The sequence below is a fragment of the Astatotilapia calliptera genome, chromosome 23 (genome assembly GCF_900246225.1).
Source record: "Astatotilapia calliptera chromosome 23, fAstCal1.2, whole genome shotgun sequence".
In the NCBI taxonomy this organism is placed as follows: Eukaryota; Metazoa; Chordata; class Actinopteri; order Cichliformes; family Cichlidae; genus Astatotilapia; species Astatotilapia calliptera.
This window is the reverse complement of record NC_039323.1, coordinates 14,640,839-14,656,281: the sequence shown is the minus strand read 5'-3', so window position 1 is coordinate 14,656,281 and position 15,443 is coordinate 14,640,839. Positions and strand designations below refer to the sequence as shown.

At 38.7% G+C, this 15,443-nt stretch overlaps 2 protein-coding genes across 5 annotated transcripts in view; both read right to left on the bottom strand.

Annotated features, from left to right (window-relative positions):
• gng12b (guanine nucleotide binding protein (G protein), gamma 12b) overlaps nucleotides 1-9,434 on the bottom strand; it is a 28,510-nt gene extending 19,076 nt beyond the window's left edge. The window contains exons 1-2 of one of the 3 annotated variants that reach the window (XM_026159062.1): nucleotides 9,284-9,346; nucleotides 4,999-5,062 (exon numbers count right to left, since the gene is read on the bottom strand). The gene's annotated coding sequence lies outside the window, so the exon portion shown is untranslated. Of the gene's footprint in view, nucleotides 1-4,998; nucleotides 5,063-8,955; nucleotides 9,089-9,283 lie in introns of those variants that run through there. The other 2 variants (XM_026159063.1, XM_026159064.1) reach the window with 2 other exon arrangements.
• Nucleotides 9,435-11,056: 1,622 nt separating this feature from the next.
• LOC113015924 (protein wntless homolog) lies at nucleotides 11,057-15,437 on the bottom strand. 2 transcript variants are annotated; one of them, XM_026158298.1, is made up of 12 exons: nucleotides 15,170-15,437; nucleotides 14,320-14,583; nucleotides 14,097-14,221; nucleotides 13,850-14,005; nucleotides 13,601-13,737; nucleotides 12,842-13,010; nucleotides 12,658-12,755; nucleotides 12,519-12,582; nucleotides 12,281-12,424; nucleotides 12,070-12,153; nucleotides 11,770-11,935; nucleotides 11,057-11,661 (listed from the first exon to the last, which is right to left on the bottom strand). In XM_026158298.1, the coding sequence occupies exons 1-12, from the start codon at nucleotides 15,351-15,353 to the stop codon at nucleotides 11,561-11,563; spliced, it is 1,692 nt and encodes a 563-aa protein (XP_026014083.1). In that variant the 5' UTR covers nucleotides 15,354-15,437; the 3' UTR covers nucleotides 11,057-11,560. The 2 variants fall into 2 exon arrangements, with proteins under 2 accessions (XP_026014083.1, XP_026014084.1); XM_026158299.1 differs by lacking the exon at nucleotides 15,170-15,437 and having other exon boundaries at nucleotides 14,320-14,788.
• Between the last annotated feature and the right edge of the window lie 6 nt (nucleotides 15,438-15,443).

The window sequence follows — 15,443 nt, the reverse complement described above, 5'->3', positions numbered from 1 at the left end:
TCAGTGATACTGCTCATTTCCAGTCATGACAGTTAAAACACCAAATAAACAGGATTTACTGCCGCCACCAACCAGTCAAGCTGCAGTTCACATTTTCCCCTCTAGTTCCTAAACAATGCACAACGGACAGAAAATCATTTTTGCAGAATATTATAAAGTGAGGTTGACCTTTTGCATTTAAAAATTAATTACTTTATCACTTCATTCTTTCTTTTTTCACTCTTCATACATTTAGTAAGGTTAAAGCAACTTTTGAACACCAAATTTGAATAATTTCATTACTGACTTGCATTTCACTCTCAGCATCTTCAGCAACTTCAAAACTTCAATGTCAGTTTGTCTGCCACATGTTCTGACCTGCTGTGTCACTGTTGAGAAGTGAATCACAGCTGCTTCGATTTTAACAATGAAAGCTAAACAGAGCGCTTTTCAATATATAATCTCTTGGCAATTAAGCATTTACATCAGTAAGAGCATTTATGCTGTCATTAGGTTACAAAGACCTAGACAGGTCTGCGATTTCAAAAGTGCAGAAATCTGTAGTTTCATGCAATAGCGACCTGCTTATTATCCAAAATAAGCAATTTAACTTCCCAAAAGATTACCTCAGTCTGCCTACATGACCTACATGATATGACAGTCAAACCCGGTCCAGTGCAGAGAGTTCAGATGGTGGCTGAGCCTTTTTCAGTCATGCATTTTGGAGTATTATAATGCTGCATTCATTCAAAGCACCGACCAGGATCTCACAGGGAAAGTATGTGCGCACCAGTTGGAGCGGTTTGTTTTGAGAACAGTGCAACTGCATTGGAACGTGGCTGCAGTGCTGAGCTGCATACCACCCTGTTTCATCTCTAATGAATGTCAATCAAAGGCACATTTTTACAGCAGCGCAGACCACCAAGTGTATACTTGTAAGGCAATGCAATTAAAAGCAACTTATTTCTGGACTGGAAAATATTTCGCTGTGCCACTGTCTGGTAGAGGAAAATGTTTTAGGAAAAAAAAAAAATCAAAGCAGGAAAGAGCAGCTTCTACAAAAGAATCCCAGGCATGCAACCAGTGGCTAGGCAGAGTTTCTGGGCAGGATGACATCCCGACGGCTGCTTGGCCTCCCTCTCTTAACTGCCAAACCCTTATGTTTGTTAACTGGACGCCAACACTCCCTGAACGGCTTCCGCAGCAAAGATCAGGGTGGCTGGAATTCTCGTCTGGCAGACATGTGGCACAGGAGCGTCTCAAAGTGGACACCACAGCACACGAACAGATAAAGCAGCCTGTGTGCACTGTTTATTGTCAGGGCCCTGAAACCATGATTAGAGCGTTGGGTTTTGTTTTTTTTGGGGGGTTTTTTTGGGTTTTTTTAAACGGGGCACATTTGTTGCTATGCAGAAGCACTTTCTAATACCTTCTATACAATAGCATGTACAATGACAGATACATATGAAAACAAGCAGCTGCTGCTTTGTCTCTACAAGGGAAAGTCACCCATGCTTTGTATGAACTATAGCTGGAGTGGACAGGTACTATAGTTGCATGCTCAAAAAACAAAACAAAACAAAAATGCAGGTTTGCAGGATAAAAATATGCCTTTAGTTGCATTTATGTGTACCAAGGACAGAAATGGAGCTAAACAATGCATGGAGCCTGTGCAGACAGCTGCATGCATTGATTAATGAAGATCATTACTATATCATCAGATATGCAGTACAGGGAAAACTGAACGCTTCCTGTGTGGACACAGCTTAACTGCCTATTGCCGTGTTAGTACCTCCATGAGGATGTACACAGTCCACAACTGGGGTAATTACAAAAATCTTGCTAACCTACCCACATAATGCTAATGTTGAAACGGATCATGTTTACCATGTTAACCATTATTTACAATTATTTTTTCTATAAGGAAATGGCAGTGGATCATCTTTCAGTTCATCTTTAGAAAACAACTCTGTTGTTGCAGACTGGAGAATGTATTCAGTTCTTGAACCATGCATGCGTGCGCAAAACTTCATGGCAGTTGCATGAAAATTCTATTGATGGAAACTGGATATGCAGTGACCTAGTTGTTGACTAAGCTGATATTTCATCGGGAGCAACAAGAGGGCGGCATTGTAATTACACATCTGAAACTGTAGCAATAATTCATTTGTGGCTTTATGTCTACATAATGATGGGTAGACTGGACGTTCTGTTTTATTCTCACAAAGCATGCCATGGAGAAGGTTCCTGTGCTAACAATAAACTACATAGTAGATTTATAGTATTAGTCTAATGCATATGGTTCCCACTGAAAAGGGTTTTACAGGTAAACAAGGAGCAAGTAGAATCAGTGGCTGAAGTAGCCCCAGCTGCACACTTCTGAGACTTTATGTTCTTTGACTTGCAAACTTGATGAATCTGTTTGTCCTACTTCAAAGCCAACATGTGTCTACATTATAGTTCTGCAGATAGAAGAGCTAATCTCAAGTGGCATCTGCAAGCCTTCGGGGCAATCAAAGGCCACCCAGTGAACGCCAGTCCATGTTAGAGGTACATAAATAATACTAGAACTTAAATTTCTGTTTCACTGCAGTTTCTGGGAACACGGGACCAGTGCAAAAGAAAGTCCAGATGAAAAAGAAATGCTATCGAACGCATTCACTTCCCATACACTTCAAATACGTTTTCCAAGAAACAACTTGAAGCATGGAATGTGCGACATGAGAGGAAAAAAAACTTCGCAAAGCAAAGTACAAAATAAGTGCTACCCGGCATGAGAACTGGTGAGCAAACTACTTCCTGCAGAGGGGCCGGCCACTCCTGCCTCAGCCCATTGCTAACCGGCATGAGTAGGAGTGTGCGTGCATGTTTGCGTGTACAGTAAGTGATTGTGGGGTGAGAGGGAAATTCGAAGGGAGGGGTGGGGTTGTTGTTCAGGAAGTAGACAGTGCAACAGAGGAGAAGGAAGGAAGGAAGGAAGATGCCCATATATGAGCAGGCGCTTACGAAACAGGATGGAGGACATGACTGAAGAGGCCTGGGATCTCCCGTGGGTGCAGAAATAATTAAGTAAATGTGAAAAAACCTCCTACACATATAAAAACACACACACTGTCAATCAAAAAATGCCAAGCCCCAATTTTCATGCATCCTGACGCTTGCACAGTAAACTGCTGTGTTCAGTTAAGATCTCACATTAAACCTGCTCAGTAAGAAAAAAAAAAGGTGTTAGAAATTGAAGCAGTTATTGAGGAACCAAGATAGTCCCACCAAATGCAAGACATTGCCCCACAAGGTTTCTGTTAGCACAGTGGAAAGACTATAGACAGAGGCCCTGCAGCCAATTAATAACACACCTGCACACAGGCAAAAAGAGCCTTTGTTTAACACCTGCATGTAGACTGGGTCACCTTTTTTCACTTGCTGTTTGATTTAAATTCAGGTGAATGCATATTTTTCAAAGTACTTACTTTGGACCTACAACTGATTTAAAGCTTTTATTTCCTGAGGGGCTGCCCCCACAAATTGCACAGTAGTTTACATTACACACACCATAAATTTCACTATACACCCATAGGTTCCTATAAAAGGCAAAAGGTTTGTGTTGTACCCCTACACAAACATGTAAAAAATAAATAAATAAATAAAAAACCTACACGTTATTAACAAATGCAAAGTTCTTAACAGGGTCACTCTGCACAACACATGAGTATTCACACACAAGAGTCCCAACACAGCTGCAACAAATGAGCAGATGTGCATGCTTATGGAGGTCCCAGTGTGGGACATTTCAGATTCTCAGTGTTTCAATGGCATAAGCGAAAAAGGAAAAACAAAGCGGTTTCTACATCAGTTATTAATTTAACAGACCTTCAATATGCTGCAGCAATGAAAGGGTTATCTCACGCCTAACATAAGGACAAACCTATAGACTGTATAATACTGCCACCATGTGGGGGAAATTTGTAGAATTGAGTCATACAACTATCTGTAAGAAGGTATCCACAGAGAAACTAATCTGAAACTAGCTTTTTCTTTCATTTCCTAGATTGATATTGTGTTAGCAGCAGATCTCTTAATTAAAACAGATACAAGTAACAAAGAACAGATTGTTTCCTTATTAGTACATGTGTATTGATTGGCAAACCTGAGACTTTTATTATGTGTAATATACTTTTAACTGAGTTATTAGCCAAGACATTTTTATTATATTTAGGTGCATATTTTCCTGACCAAGAAAATAACAAACATTAGTTCAAGTAAGTATCCAATGCACCTAATCATAGGTAATTATTTAGAGAAATTAATTCATTAATGCTATCAAAACAGCTTCTATTTCTAGTTAGAGAAGATTCTTTGGATCTAAATCATGATTTTGTAGAAATGTTTTAAGTACTGATATCATTTGGAGCCAAAACGTGTACAGGCTTTTCTTCCTTTCTTCTTTCTGGCCTGAATCTAGTAATGTTTCACATTTTCCCCCTCTAATATTAAATGAAGAACCACTCAGAAAATAGGCCATTTAAGGCCCTCACAGTAAATTCATATTAAAGGGGTTATCAAGTATAAAGTTGGATGCTTGAAAACAGGGGCAGGGGTGAGTAAGATCCAATTTCATACAGTTAAGTGAAACAAATTATAAATGTTATGTTTCACTGTGTTTGAAGCATACATTACCAGTAATGTAATCAGTAGCATGTATTTGTATCTTACAAATTCCACACCTGTGATGCCTTTTTGTAAATGTAGGACCCAAGTCATAATCCTAAAGAGCAATCCCCTATGATTTAAGAATATAAGAAGATACAGTGTAGACTCTTTCTAAACACAAGAGGGCAGCACCTCACAGATGGTCCTTAAGTCTGAAGATATGAAATACTCAAACAGGCTGTGCCTAATTAATAATGAATAGGCTGGTGAAACAATGTTTGCAACCTGAGCCACCTTGCAATTACAGAAATGGCTGGTGGCGATAGTTGTTTTAAAGATGGGAGGCAGCCTATAAACAAGGACACAGACCTGTGTGCGAAATGTTCTCAGGGAGCATGTACTTGGTGTTTCTGTCTGAGTGGGCAGCATAAATCTGGAAAGAAAAAGCAAAGAAAATATTATTTTTCAAAAAATTAGCCAATCGTGGATTCATGTTTACCATTTCTTCCAGATGAGGCCAAACAAAGAGCTGTGAGCTCCCACGGTGTAATTAATGAATGCTAGCCCTCTGACACTAGTTTCCACATCATTTAGGACAAAATGTGAAGCAGTGGTGGGTGGGGTATACCCAACCCACTGCTCTACTTGCATTCATTACCACATTCCAGTGAGACCAGTTAGATGGCCAGTCCTTTAGTCAGAGAACTGTGTCTGGGCAGTTTGTCCCAACAACAGAGAAGAGGCAGGACTTGGTGGTTTAAAGTAAGGAACAGATATCCTCAAATATTTTTAGTACTTTCCACTGTTTATTATTTTCTTTCCACAGTAGTAATTCATCTTACACATTCTTCAAGCCTGAGCAATACTCGGAAGAGTTGGTATATAAGCATTAACATATAAATAATATTCTTAACTGAAACAAATGCAACAATTAAATACAACATAAAAGGTTTTTGCACAGAGTAGTAGAGTTTTTGGGGACAAACATTCATACTGAAGGTACCATTTATTCAAACGCACAAATTAACTTGGATTCACTTTAAATGTGTAACTGTTATTTAGTCATTATTTACAGTAGTTATACATGTTCAATATCAAATCAAAGCACACACACACAGTCCTGGAGTTGGTTTATGCAATTGTCAGTTGAGCTGTACATCATGTAGAACTGCTCAACGAAGCACGTGTCTATAAATAACCCACTGCAGCAATATGACAAGTCCCAAAATGTCACTGAGATCAGACACAGGGTGACATGAACAAGTAACCTGGCTACTGTCACACAGGGTCTGTGTGTTGCTCTGCGGGTCAGGGGGAGACGCGGCAGATGAGATGTTAATCCTGCCACAAGGATGGGAAAAACAACAATGAGGCTGCAATTTCTGCTCCCGCTAAAGGAGTTTACAGCAGATGTTCGGCGGAAATAATTTGGAAAATTAAAGGAATCTTTGATGAGAACGCAGAAGTAATAAAATTTCAACACGCAATGTTCTAAGATGCTAATATTGGGAGCAACAAGAAAGCCAACAAGTAAGGCGAAGTAAGAGACGAGAGCGTGAGTTGGTTTGGATAAAACAACAACCTCCAGGGCCAATCCAACAAAGAAAAAAGCCAGGACTGAGGTTTCAACATGTGGAATCCCAAAAACAGATGACGTCATGGTGGCTACATCCATCTTCTACATACCATCTATGGTTTATAGACAGATAAATGAACTGAAGTGGCACAGCAGTTATAGTCAAATATACAGAGAGTTTATTTGACTACACAATCATCTTGTTCAATCAAACCACCTAAATATTGTGCATGCGTTTCATTCTGAAATGTTACATTATAGGGCGCTCATTTCAAAATTGCTTTCCAAGTAGACAAATAGTAAAAGAATACACAATCCCAAGTGACATCTTTGTTCATTTATTTATCCGAATATTGACATAAATCCTAAGTATTTTTATAAAGGTTTAAACTGGAAAAAAAGGGAATCCTTACACTTACAGAACCTTTATGAATTGCTGCTTGATGAATACCTGCATCAATTAACTTGTAGCTGACTAGTTCCCTGCATTAAAATATCTGTTAAATGTCCATGCTTTTAACTGTCTCCATGACATCTGGAGGAAACAGCTGCTGTGTGAACAACGGTCTGATTTTGATTAACTGATTAAGAGCTACACTGGTTTTATTGTAGAAGGTCTGAATATTACAATATTAATAACAAAAGCCCTTCTCTAATCTAATAACTTTAAATAGAACAGTACACTGCCTGGTGGCCATCACACAGTTTTCAGAAATGCCGCATCTTGTTTGAAGACAGAGAGAGTCAACACTGTAATTACAGGGTGCATGTAACTAACTATCGGTTTAAAAATGGAAAGTATTTGAGAGGTAAAGTCATTGAAAGCTAATTGTGAAAGCCTTTCATCACTTGCTGATAAGCAGTTAATGCCTTGTGCACTAAGCAGCCCTCTTACGTGCGACATATTCTCCTCGTTGAGGGTATAATACCTTCATCACTGCGACACGCTCCAGTGAGGAGGCTAAGAGAGCTCTGACATACGTCAAAGCAGGAGGACATTTTTCACATATTGCTGTGGACTAACAGCTCGAGGGTGCCGGCGGCGACTGTGCTGTGTTGACTGGAACTTCTCTCTAAAGGTCTTTGTGACCAGAGCTGTGACGCACAGACGAGTTCCCCAGAGGCTGAGCGTGGAATTTGAGTCAAGGGATAGAAGGGGGGTAGGGGGGGACCTTCTCACGAGATTAAACCACGCTAAGGTCTGCACCAGTAAGTGTGGGGTAACCAGGCAACATGACCATACCCACGTCAGCACCACAAATGCACTCAGGTGGAGTCACGCTGGACTGCCAGAAGCCATGACAAGATAATTCTCCTGAAAGATGAAAATCATTTGTCATGGACACACAGAGTTACGTTGCATGCTCTCCACAAACATGCTCACAGGTTCAATAATAATAACAGCCATACCAAAATTATCTCACAGAAACGTCATCATACTACTGAAAGAAAGTAAACACGTGTAGCGCTTAGAAAAATATGTAGCATCTGTTTATGCAGTGTAAAAGACAGCTGTTTTGATCAAAACTTTGCCAGTTTTACACTCAATTTTTATATTAGATTTTGGCATGCTGCACTTTCCTTTGGGGTGGACCGAACATTTGCTCAACAAAAAAGCTTCAACTGAATGCCCCCTAAATGCTAAATTTTCAAATGCATCCCTTTATTCATTTAAAAAGTCTGACAGACTAACACTAAAACACTGCTGAATACTGCAGATGGATTTCCTGGTACTAAAAATCTTGATCAATACGTATTTAAAATGATCATCATTACCTGTCTCATTAGCTACAAAAACAAACAAAAAAAAGCTATTAACTGAGAGTTAATAGATTACTAGCTCGGTTAGTAAACTGAGACTAGTTTTGCCAATTTTCTGTAGTAATTGGAGATGGGAATCCAGAAGTGGTTCCAACTGATTCAATACATGGGAATTATGTGCCTCAAACTTCCTTTTATCATTGCTGGCATGTTTGTTTTCCTGACAGTTGGATGTTGCAAAATGTCAGAAGCTTTTGCACAACTCAGTCATATGCAATTCTTTGTCTTCTACTCTGTTTCTGCAGTCTTCAAAGTCAGAAAAAAAAGACTAAAGACTAGTGCAGGTCTTCATATTATCCACAAAACAGATACTGTGTGGAGTAAACGGATCAGAAATCAGAAAGGGATTAATACCAAATAAATGTAAGTACTAAAAACACTCTTAAACACTTATTAACATTTAAATAAAAGCTAAACTCTACAGTTATTTTTTTAATCATAAATCAGTCTATCATCTACATTACTAAAAGTCCAGTCCAAGAGTTTGTGCAATGCATAGGCTTTAAGAATGCGACTTCACATCTTAAATTCAGATTTTAGCTGAGCACATTCACCTGAGAAATACACCGCTTGGAACGTCAGATATTATAATGAAGTGTTGCTACTCCTATAAGAACAGCAACTCCTCCCGAAACACGTCTGAGTTAAAGAGAAGTTTAAACATTTAAGGCAGACTATGTTAATCTACTGTTTACTGCAGCTCTAATAAAGCACTTCACTCACATTTACTGAACTACGTTTAAAAAGAAGAGCATCAGTTTCCCCGCTCTGATAACCTACAGTATGATAACTTCCCACAACACGCCGTAGTGTTTTCACACTGTTGTAATACTGGCGCTGTTAAATTCAAAGAAAGCCCTGCTGCAGGTAGGCTTTCCAAGAAGTGTAATATTCCATCATACTTGTAAATCTCTCAAATATTCGCTGACCTTCACAGAGATTTATCCAGCATGTTTTCTCAGAAATATCGCCATGACATCACTCATGTCTCCTCTTGAAAAAAAAAAAAAGAATCCTAACCGCTGATTGAAACATCTGTTTACCAACCATGTATTTGCACAAAAAAAAATTTGCCAACCATTTAAAGCTGCAAAGTGTTCTTTCCCATACTCTTACCTCGTGTTTACACTGGTTGTTGCCTCAGGTTAATGGACTGGAAGTCACAGTCTACCATCTGGCGTTTATTAAAAGCAGCAGCAGTGTGGACACAGCAGAATGAAGAAAGATTATTTATGTAATCTCTGTACTGATACTCACCTGGCCTCTCGGATCCAAAACCGGGTTTGTTCCTTTGTTTTGTTTTTGTTTTTTATGTGGTTGTTTTGTTTGTTTGGGGGTGGTGGTTTCAAAGTCGAGCCATGAAATAATCCCACACGAAGCTCTCGCAACTCGACAAAAATGTCGACTGAAAAGTTTCAGCTCGGATTAAACAAACATTCAGCCGTGTGGAGGTGAAAGCGCAGTGACGGGAGACGCGCTCAGTCATCTGCTGTTGGCTGCTGCTGGGCAGGACTACACGCCGCTTCCTAATCTTTGGACAAGGCAACAGCGCCCCCTGTCGGTGGCTTATACAGATGGTAATTCATAGGATCCTGATTGTGCTACATCTGCACCTGAGATATTCAAAATGTAGAAATCCAGGTGTCCACGTCCACGTTTCAAAATGATCCTGCACTTGCCATAAATATATTTTCAGTATGAAGTGCGGTTTTGTTTTGGTTTTTGTAATCTTGATAAATAAAAAATACAAATATTTTCATTAGTCAGAAATAGGTTTTTTTTTCCCCTTTAATTTTGTCTCCTGATTGTCAATACCCAGAGAAGTTTATATATATATACATATGTATATATATGTATACATGTGTATATGTATATATGTGTATATATATGGTAAATGGCCTGTATTTATATAGCGCTTTTACTAGTCCCTAAGGACCCCAAAGCGCTTTACATATCCAGTCATCCACCCATTCACACACACATTCACACACTGGTGATGGCAAGCTACATTGTAGCCACAGCCACCCTGGGGCGCACTGACAGAGGCGAGGCTGCCGGACACTGGCGCCACCGGGCCATGGACTTCTCAGAGCTTCATCTACTGACTTGACCAATAAAGCAACTGCATAATAATCTAAAAATGAATAAACCAAATAAACATTTTTAAAATTCTTCCCATTTCTTCTAGTATAGGTTTTAGCACATTCTGAAAACATTTACATTCCATAAAGCATCTTGCAGATGAACAGTCTGAGATGATGAAGAAAATTACATGCCATTCCAACAAAAGGCCTCAGGGTTTTTTGTTTTTTTTTTCGCATTAAAGAAATGCTGTTATTGTAGATAAAGAGAGCTGTTAGCTGGACTCCTCGGGTTTTAACCACAATCAAGGAAATAAATGTCTAAAGTTACAGATACAGTACTAGCAGTCTTTTACCTGGACTTTGCTCCATAAATAAAAACAAACAGAACAGTGGATGTACTGAAACACAAGCAGGAAATTTTCAGTGATATAATCAAATATTTGCTGGAAAAAACACCTAATTTTTTATTTATTTTTTTGGTTTATCTCTGGCAGGCCATGGGAAATATCTTAGACGTCTATAAAATGAACACTTCAGACTAATTTTCAGACTTTTCATCTGGTGGCTACATGGTTCTGTTCTGGCGCTTTGGCCACATATTTGAGATCCCTGGTCTAGATGTATGATTTAATTCATTTGTTTGTTACAACCTTACGCTGCATGTCATGAAAGCTCATTCTTGCATAAAGTAATAAACGCCAGAAACATTCAGTAGCAAAGTAAGTTGAAATAAGCAATTTGAGCACTGTTTTATTAGTAGAAAGCATATATATAATACTTTCACACAATGCTTTTTCACTATTTACATTAAAAAAATTAAAGTTGTATTTTGTATCTGTGTTTTAGACTGAATGTGCACAAAACCTGAAAAATTGTGAAGAAATGTTTAACTGTCCATGCACTTTGTTGAGCCATACACTGTATATATATAGTATTAAACCAAGTATTTAACAAAGGATTTAGATTTATTTTGGCATTTTGCAAAGATACAAAGAGTGAAAAGATTGGCCACTTTTTCTTTTCATTACAAGTTTAAGGAAACAAATCTACATTATAGGAGGTTGTAACAACATAGTCACATAAGGGGAGTCACAAGTTAACAAATTTCCTGTCATACCACGTAGAAGATGTCTGTTAGATAACAATAAGAACTTCAATTTATAGCATGCTTTAATTATTTTTCCCACGGTCACAAAGTTTAAAATAAGCAGCTTTTGGAGGCCTCTAAGGTCTGACCTTCCAGTGAATCTAACTTTGAATATTCAAGCTTTCCTCACTTTTCCTTATACTGTAGCTTCCTGTAGCTTTTGTTTCCCCAGTCTGTTCACTTGTTAAAGGTTACAGTATTGTACAATGGCTCACTTGTACATTCAATAGTGTAGAAGACTCTGGCAAGTAACATCAAATTAAAAGATAACACACCACAAATATCCTGAAACGAGCCCAGCAGCTATTCCTCAGCCACCTTCCCAGTGATCCTGTAGACCTCTGTCGGCCCCTGCTCTCCACAGGTCAGCTGTGTCTCTTGGCTCTCGGGCTTGTCCGTCATATCTGCAACATAATCTCAGATAAACACCTCCAGCATATTTACAAAGCAAATATCTCTCGCCATCGGTTCGCTAAACTGGATTCTGACCAAACAACAGAACTGTTACGCACCTGTGTGTTGAGTGTCTCCTAACTTCTTCCTGTTGTGCTTGTGTGAGGGGGCATAGAGGAAGATAATGGTAAAAACGTACAGGTTCCACATGCCATAGATTCCTGTAAGAAAAGCACTGTGGACCTGGAGAGTGTAGTCTCCCCAGTGCCAATGACCTTCGCTGACCTATTTGAAAAAATAAGAATATTTGAAATAATTTTTAAGAAACCCAAACATGTCCAAATAACAAATCATAAACATATTTTAAAGAAGAACAAGCTGCAATTAAAACTGCTGCTCCTTAGAAGGCTAAAACTTACTTGATTTAAGATGAAGAAGATGATGGTGAGAGCAGCACATGTGAGTGTTGCCAGCATTAAAAATTTAAACCTGAAAATAATACCCTGGGGGGAAAGCACACCTACAGTCAGTAAAGTAAGTAGAATTTCTGCATAATCTAGTGAATGAAAAGCTTTTTCTTTTTGTCAAATTCATTACTTTTTCTTATGTGATTTTGATATAAAATTAAACCTTATAGCGCAGTCTCCGAGTCTCTGGCATTGTAGGAAGCTGTTGCAATTTCCCACTAATGGTTCTGAACACGCAGTGCACCATGCGACACAGGGAGAAGAAATAAAGGCAAACAGAAATCCCTGCCACAATAATGAAGGTAATATGTGGTTTCAGATAAGAAAAAAATCTTGGATGTTAATGGTAGCCTGACTGCTGAATTACTTTTTATAATAAAGAATAGATATTTGAAGGATACTGCAAACTTACTCCTGGATTCTGACGCCCACACACTGTAGAATGGATTGCTCAAACGAACCCCCCTTCGGTAAGAGAGAAAACAACTTACTTTTTTTATTAAATCCACACCAATAACACAAAAAATGAAAAACATTTACCTTTCACTCAGGTCAAATATGAGAAGAACAGAAGATCCAAACACCACAAGCCCAACTTGCCACCAATAAGCTGAGAGGAGATTCCTCTGACGTTGGTCCTGGTGATTTAATGAATGAAAGAATAAGTAACAACTGGCAGGAAGGTGCAGAGAAATGTGCAAGCAGCAAAGAAAGACCTGCTAACCATGAGGTGTTCACCACAGAAGATGATCCAGAAACAGAAGAGTACAGAGTATAAGGCGCACTGCTGGGCATCTTCAAACAGCAGCATCCATGTCCACTCAAAGCCCATGGACAGCCACTCCACCGGCATGTCCAGGAAGGCCATTGAGAGGCCCAGAGCAAAAATCACCCTGAGCAGGACGAATACATCAGTGAAAGAAACACTTACATCCACTCTAACAGACAAATAACTCCTTCTGCTCTATTGCAAATGGAGAAATGACCTAGCTCTAGGCAATCATGCACTTAGATCAAACACTTTTCATTTCCTCTGCTTGGAAATGCTACACAAAAGTATGTTGGACTTCTGAAAAACAAGCTCTTAAAAGTATGCCAGAAGGTTTACTTGCAGTTTTAAGTTCTCATTGAGTATAAAAGAGCCAGGAGCTCCTTACAAGTAGCTGTATTGTATAACTTCACTCTACCTTTTAAATAAGATGATTTTGTTTCAGTCTGCAATAAAATCTCAATAAAATCAGTCCGCAGAGGCAGCAATCGCAACCTAAAGTGCTCAAAATTAAATATTCTTATTCTTATTAGTGGTAGTAGGAGCAGCAGTAGTAATATTATTATTATTATTATTATTATTACATTGTTTTTTATCATTTGAGAAATTATTAAAATTCAACTCAGTATTCTGACATAAAATTCATAAATATACTTAAATGTTAAAATGTCACTCTTAATCTCTCTTTCCACATGCAGGCTAGCCAAAACATACTTTTCCAAAAGGACCGGAGGTCTCGCCAAGAGCCGAATCCTGTACCAGTACCAAACTGTAGCCACTGATATCCAGGGACTGAACACAGTCTTCATGCTGATCCACACTTTGGTGAAGCCTCCATTCTGGTGGATGCCCTGAGGAAGAGGAGGGACATCAGATGTCAGAGTGCCAAATTTTTAGCTTTGGAGATTAATTCAAACACAACATGCCGTATAACAGAAGTTAACATGTAGAAATTATACTCACCACTACATGGATGTCCTTTATTTCCCCGATGCCAACGTTCATTGTGTCATTCACTGGCAAACGCAGGTTCATTAAAAAATATTTGTGGGCTACACTTCCCAGCTCCATGAATGGTATTGGGTCACAGTGATAAAAGCGCCCTTCGTTTTCATACGTCTGAAAAAAACACTGGGTTTTTCCTCACTAAGCAGAGAAAAATGTAACTATTTCTCATTTCTGTGTATAACATGAAGTCATGCAGGTTTACCTTGGATACTGCAAATGTGCATCTGAGTGGCCTTTGCTCCACCGAGTGAAATTTTGTGGTCCACTCAGACGTCATGTCGTCCCTGTACGCCAGACGGGCATCGATAGTGATGACCACATCATCTTCTACACAGGCAGGAAAATTGCTCATTTTATTAGAAACCCACTGTAACTAGGAAACTACGCTATTTACATTTCTGACAAAGACAAGACACACGTCTTACCAATCTGATTTATCATTTTGAATGCAATGTCAAACTGCAGAACAGCCAGCATGTATTGAAACCATGGACTCATTTCAGTGTTGGGTAGGGGTACATGCACAGCAAAAACAATGTCGTTGGCATCGAGCGTTTTTGCCAGAGGGTCGTCAAAACTGTGGACCTGCTGGCATCGATTTGAGCCCCATGGCATGAGCCAAGCACGTGTCCTGTGGAAATTGATGCATTTGGTGGCCAAGTAGCTGATTGCAGTGGTAGGACTGGGAGCTATCATAAAGGAAATCAGATATATATTATGAAAAAAGACAGACTAAAGCTTAATCATTAAGAGCATTGGGAAAATTTGTTTTTCAGAGCGCTTCCAACACAAAAAATTATGTTAATTAGACTTCATTTTCCTAAAATTGAAATCATTGAGGGCTATCCTGCATTTACAATCAAGCTGAGTAGCTCAAAAGCACACAAACAATAAAAAAAATATACAGTAGGTGCAAAGAAACTCCATGCAAAAACTATAAATATAATTAAATATGGAAACTCTACAAGATAAAAGATGCAAAACTGCTCACCCAGGTGTAGAAACAAGCTAAACTGCTTGCAATCAAGAATTTAAATTAAATAAATGTTTAGTTTTTAGAATACATAGAAAATAGAAAACAGTGAGGAAATAATTGAGAACATTAAAGGAATGTCGCCAGCTTTCATTGGCTGGCTGAGTAGAATCTGCAGTGCAGTAACATCTAAATGCACATAACAAAGATTGAATAAGATAAATTACTCCAAATAATTATTAGAAAACATTATTATTTGCAAACAAATGTAAAAATATGTTTTAAAAAAATCATCTACTTACATATCAATGCTCCAACCAAGATGGAAAATATTTGGAATAATAAAATGAAGAAAACAAATAAAACCAACTTTTTAGTGCTCATCTTCTCTATGATCGCTCCTGCCATTTGTAAAAAATATTTTGGGTAAAAAAATATAAAAAGAAAGTGTTGTCCAGACAAGCCAAGTGCTCCACTGAAGCTCATCTACCTGCTCACACACATCTGACTCTCATATGGGATACGCCAGACATTAGGCTCAAACAGAGCATGTGCAGAAGGGACAGGAGGTGGAAT

Excerpts from the sequence above, each read along its gene's own strand:
- LOC113015924 (XM_026158298.1), bottom strand. The coding sequence starts at position 15,353 with ATGAGCTTCAGTGGAGCACTTGGCTTGTCTGGACAACACTTTCTTTTT. Across the intron at positions 14,584-15,169 it reads CTTGGTTGGAGCATTGATAT|CTCCCAGTCCTACCACTGCA; the intron begins GTAAGTAGATGA and ends CCTTTATGATAG. Across the intron at positions 12,154-12,280 it reads CTCGGAGACTGCGCTATAAG|GGTATTATTTTCAGGTTTAA; the intron begins GTTTAATTTTAT and ends CTTTCCCCCCAG.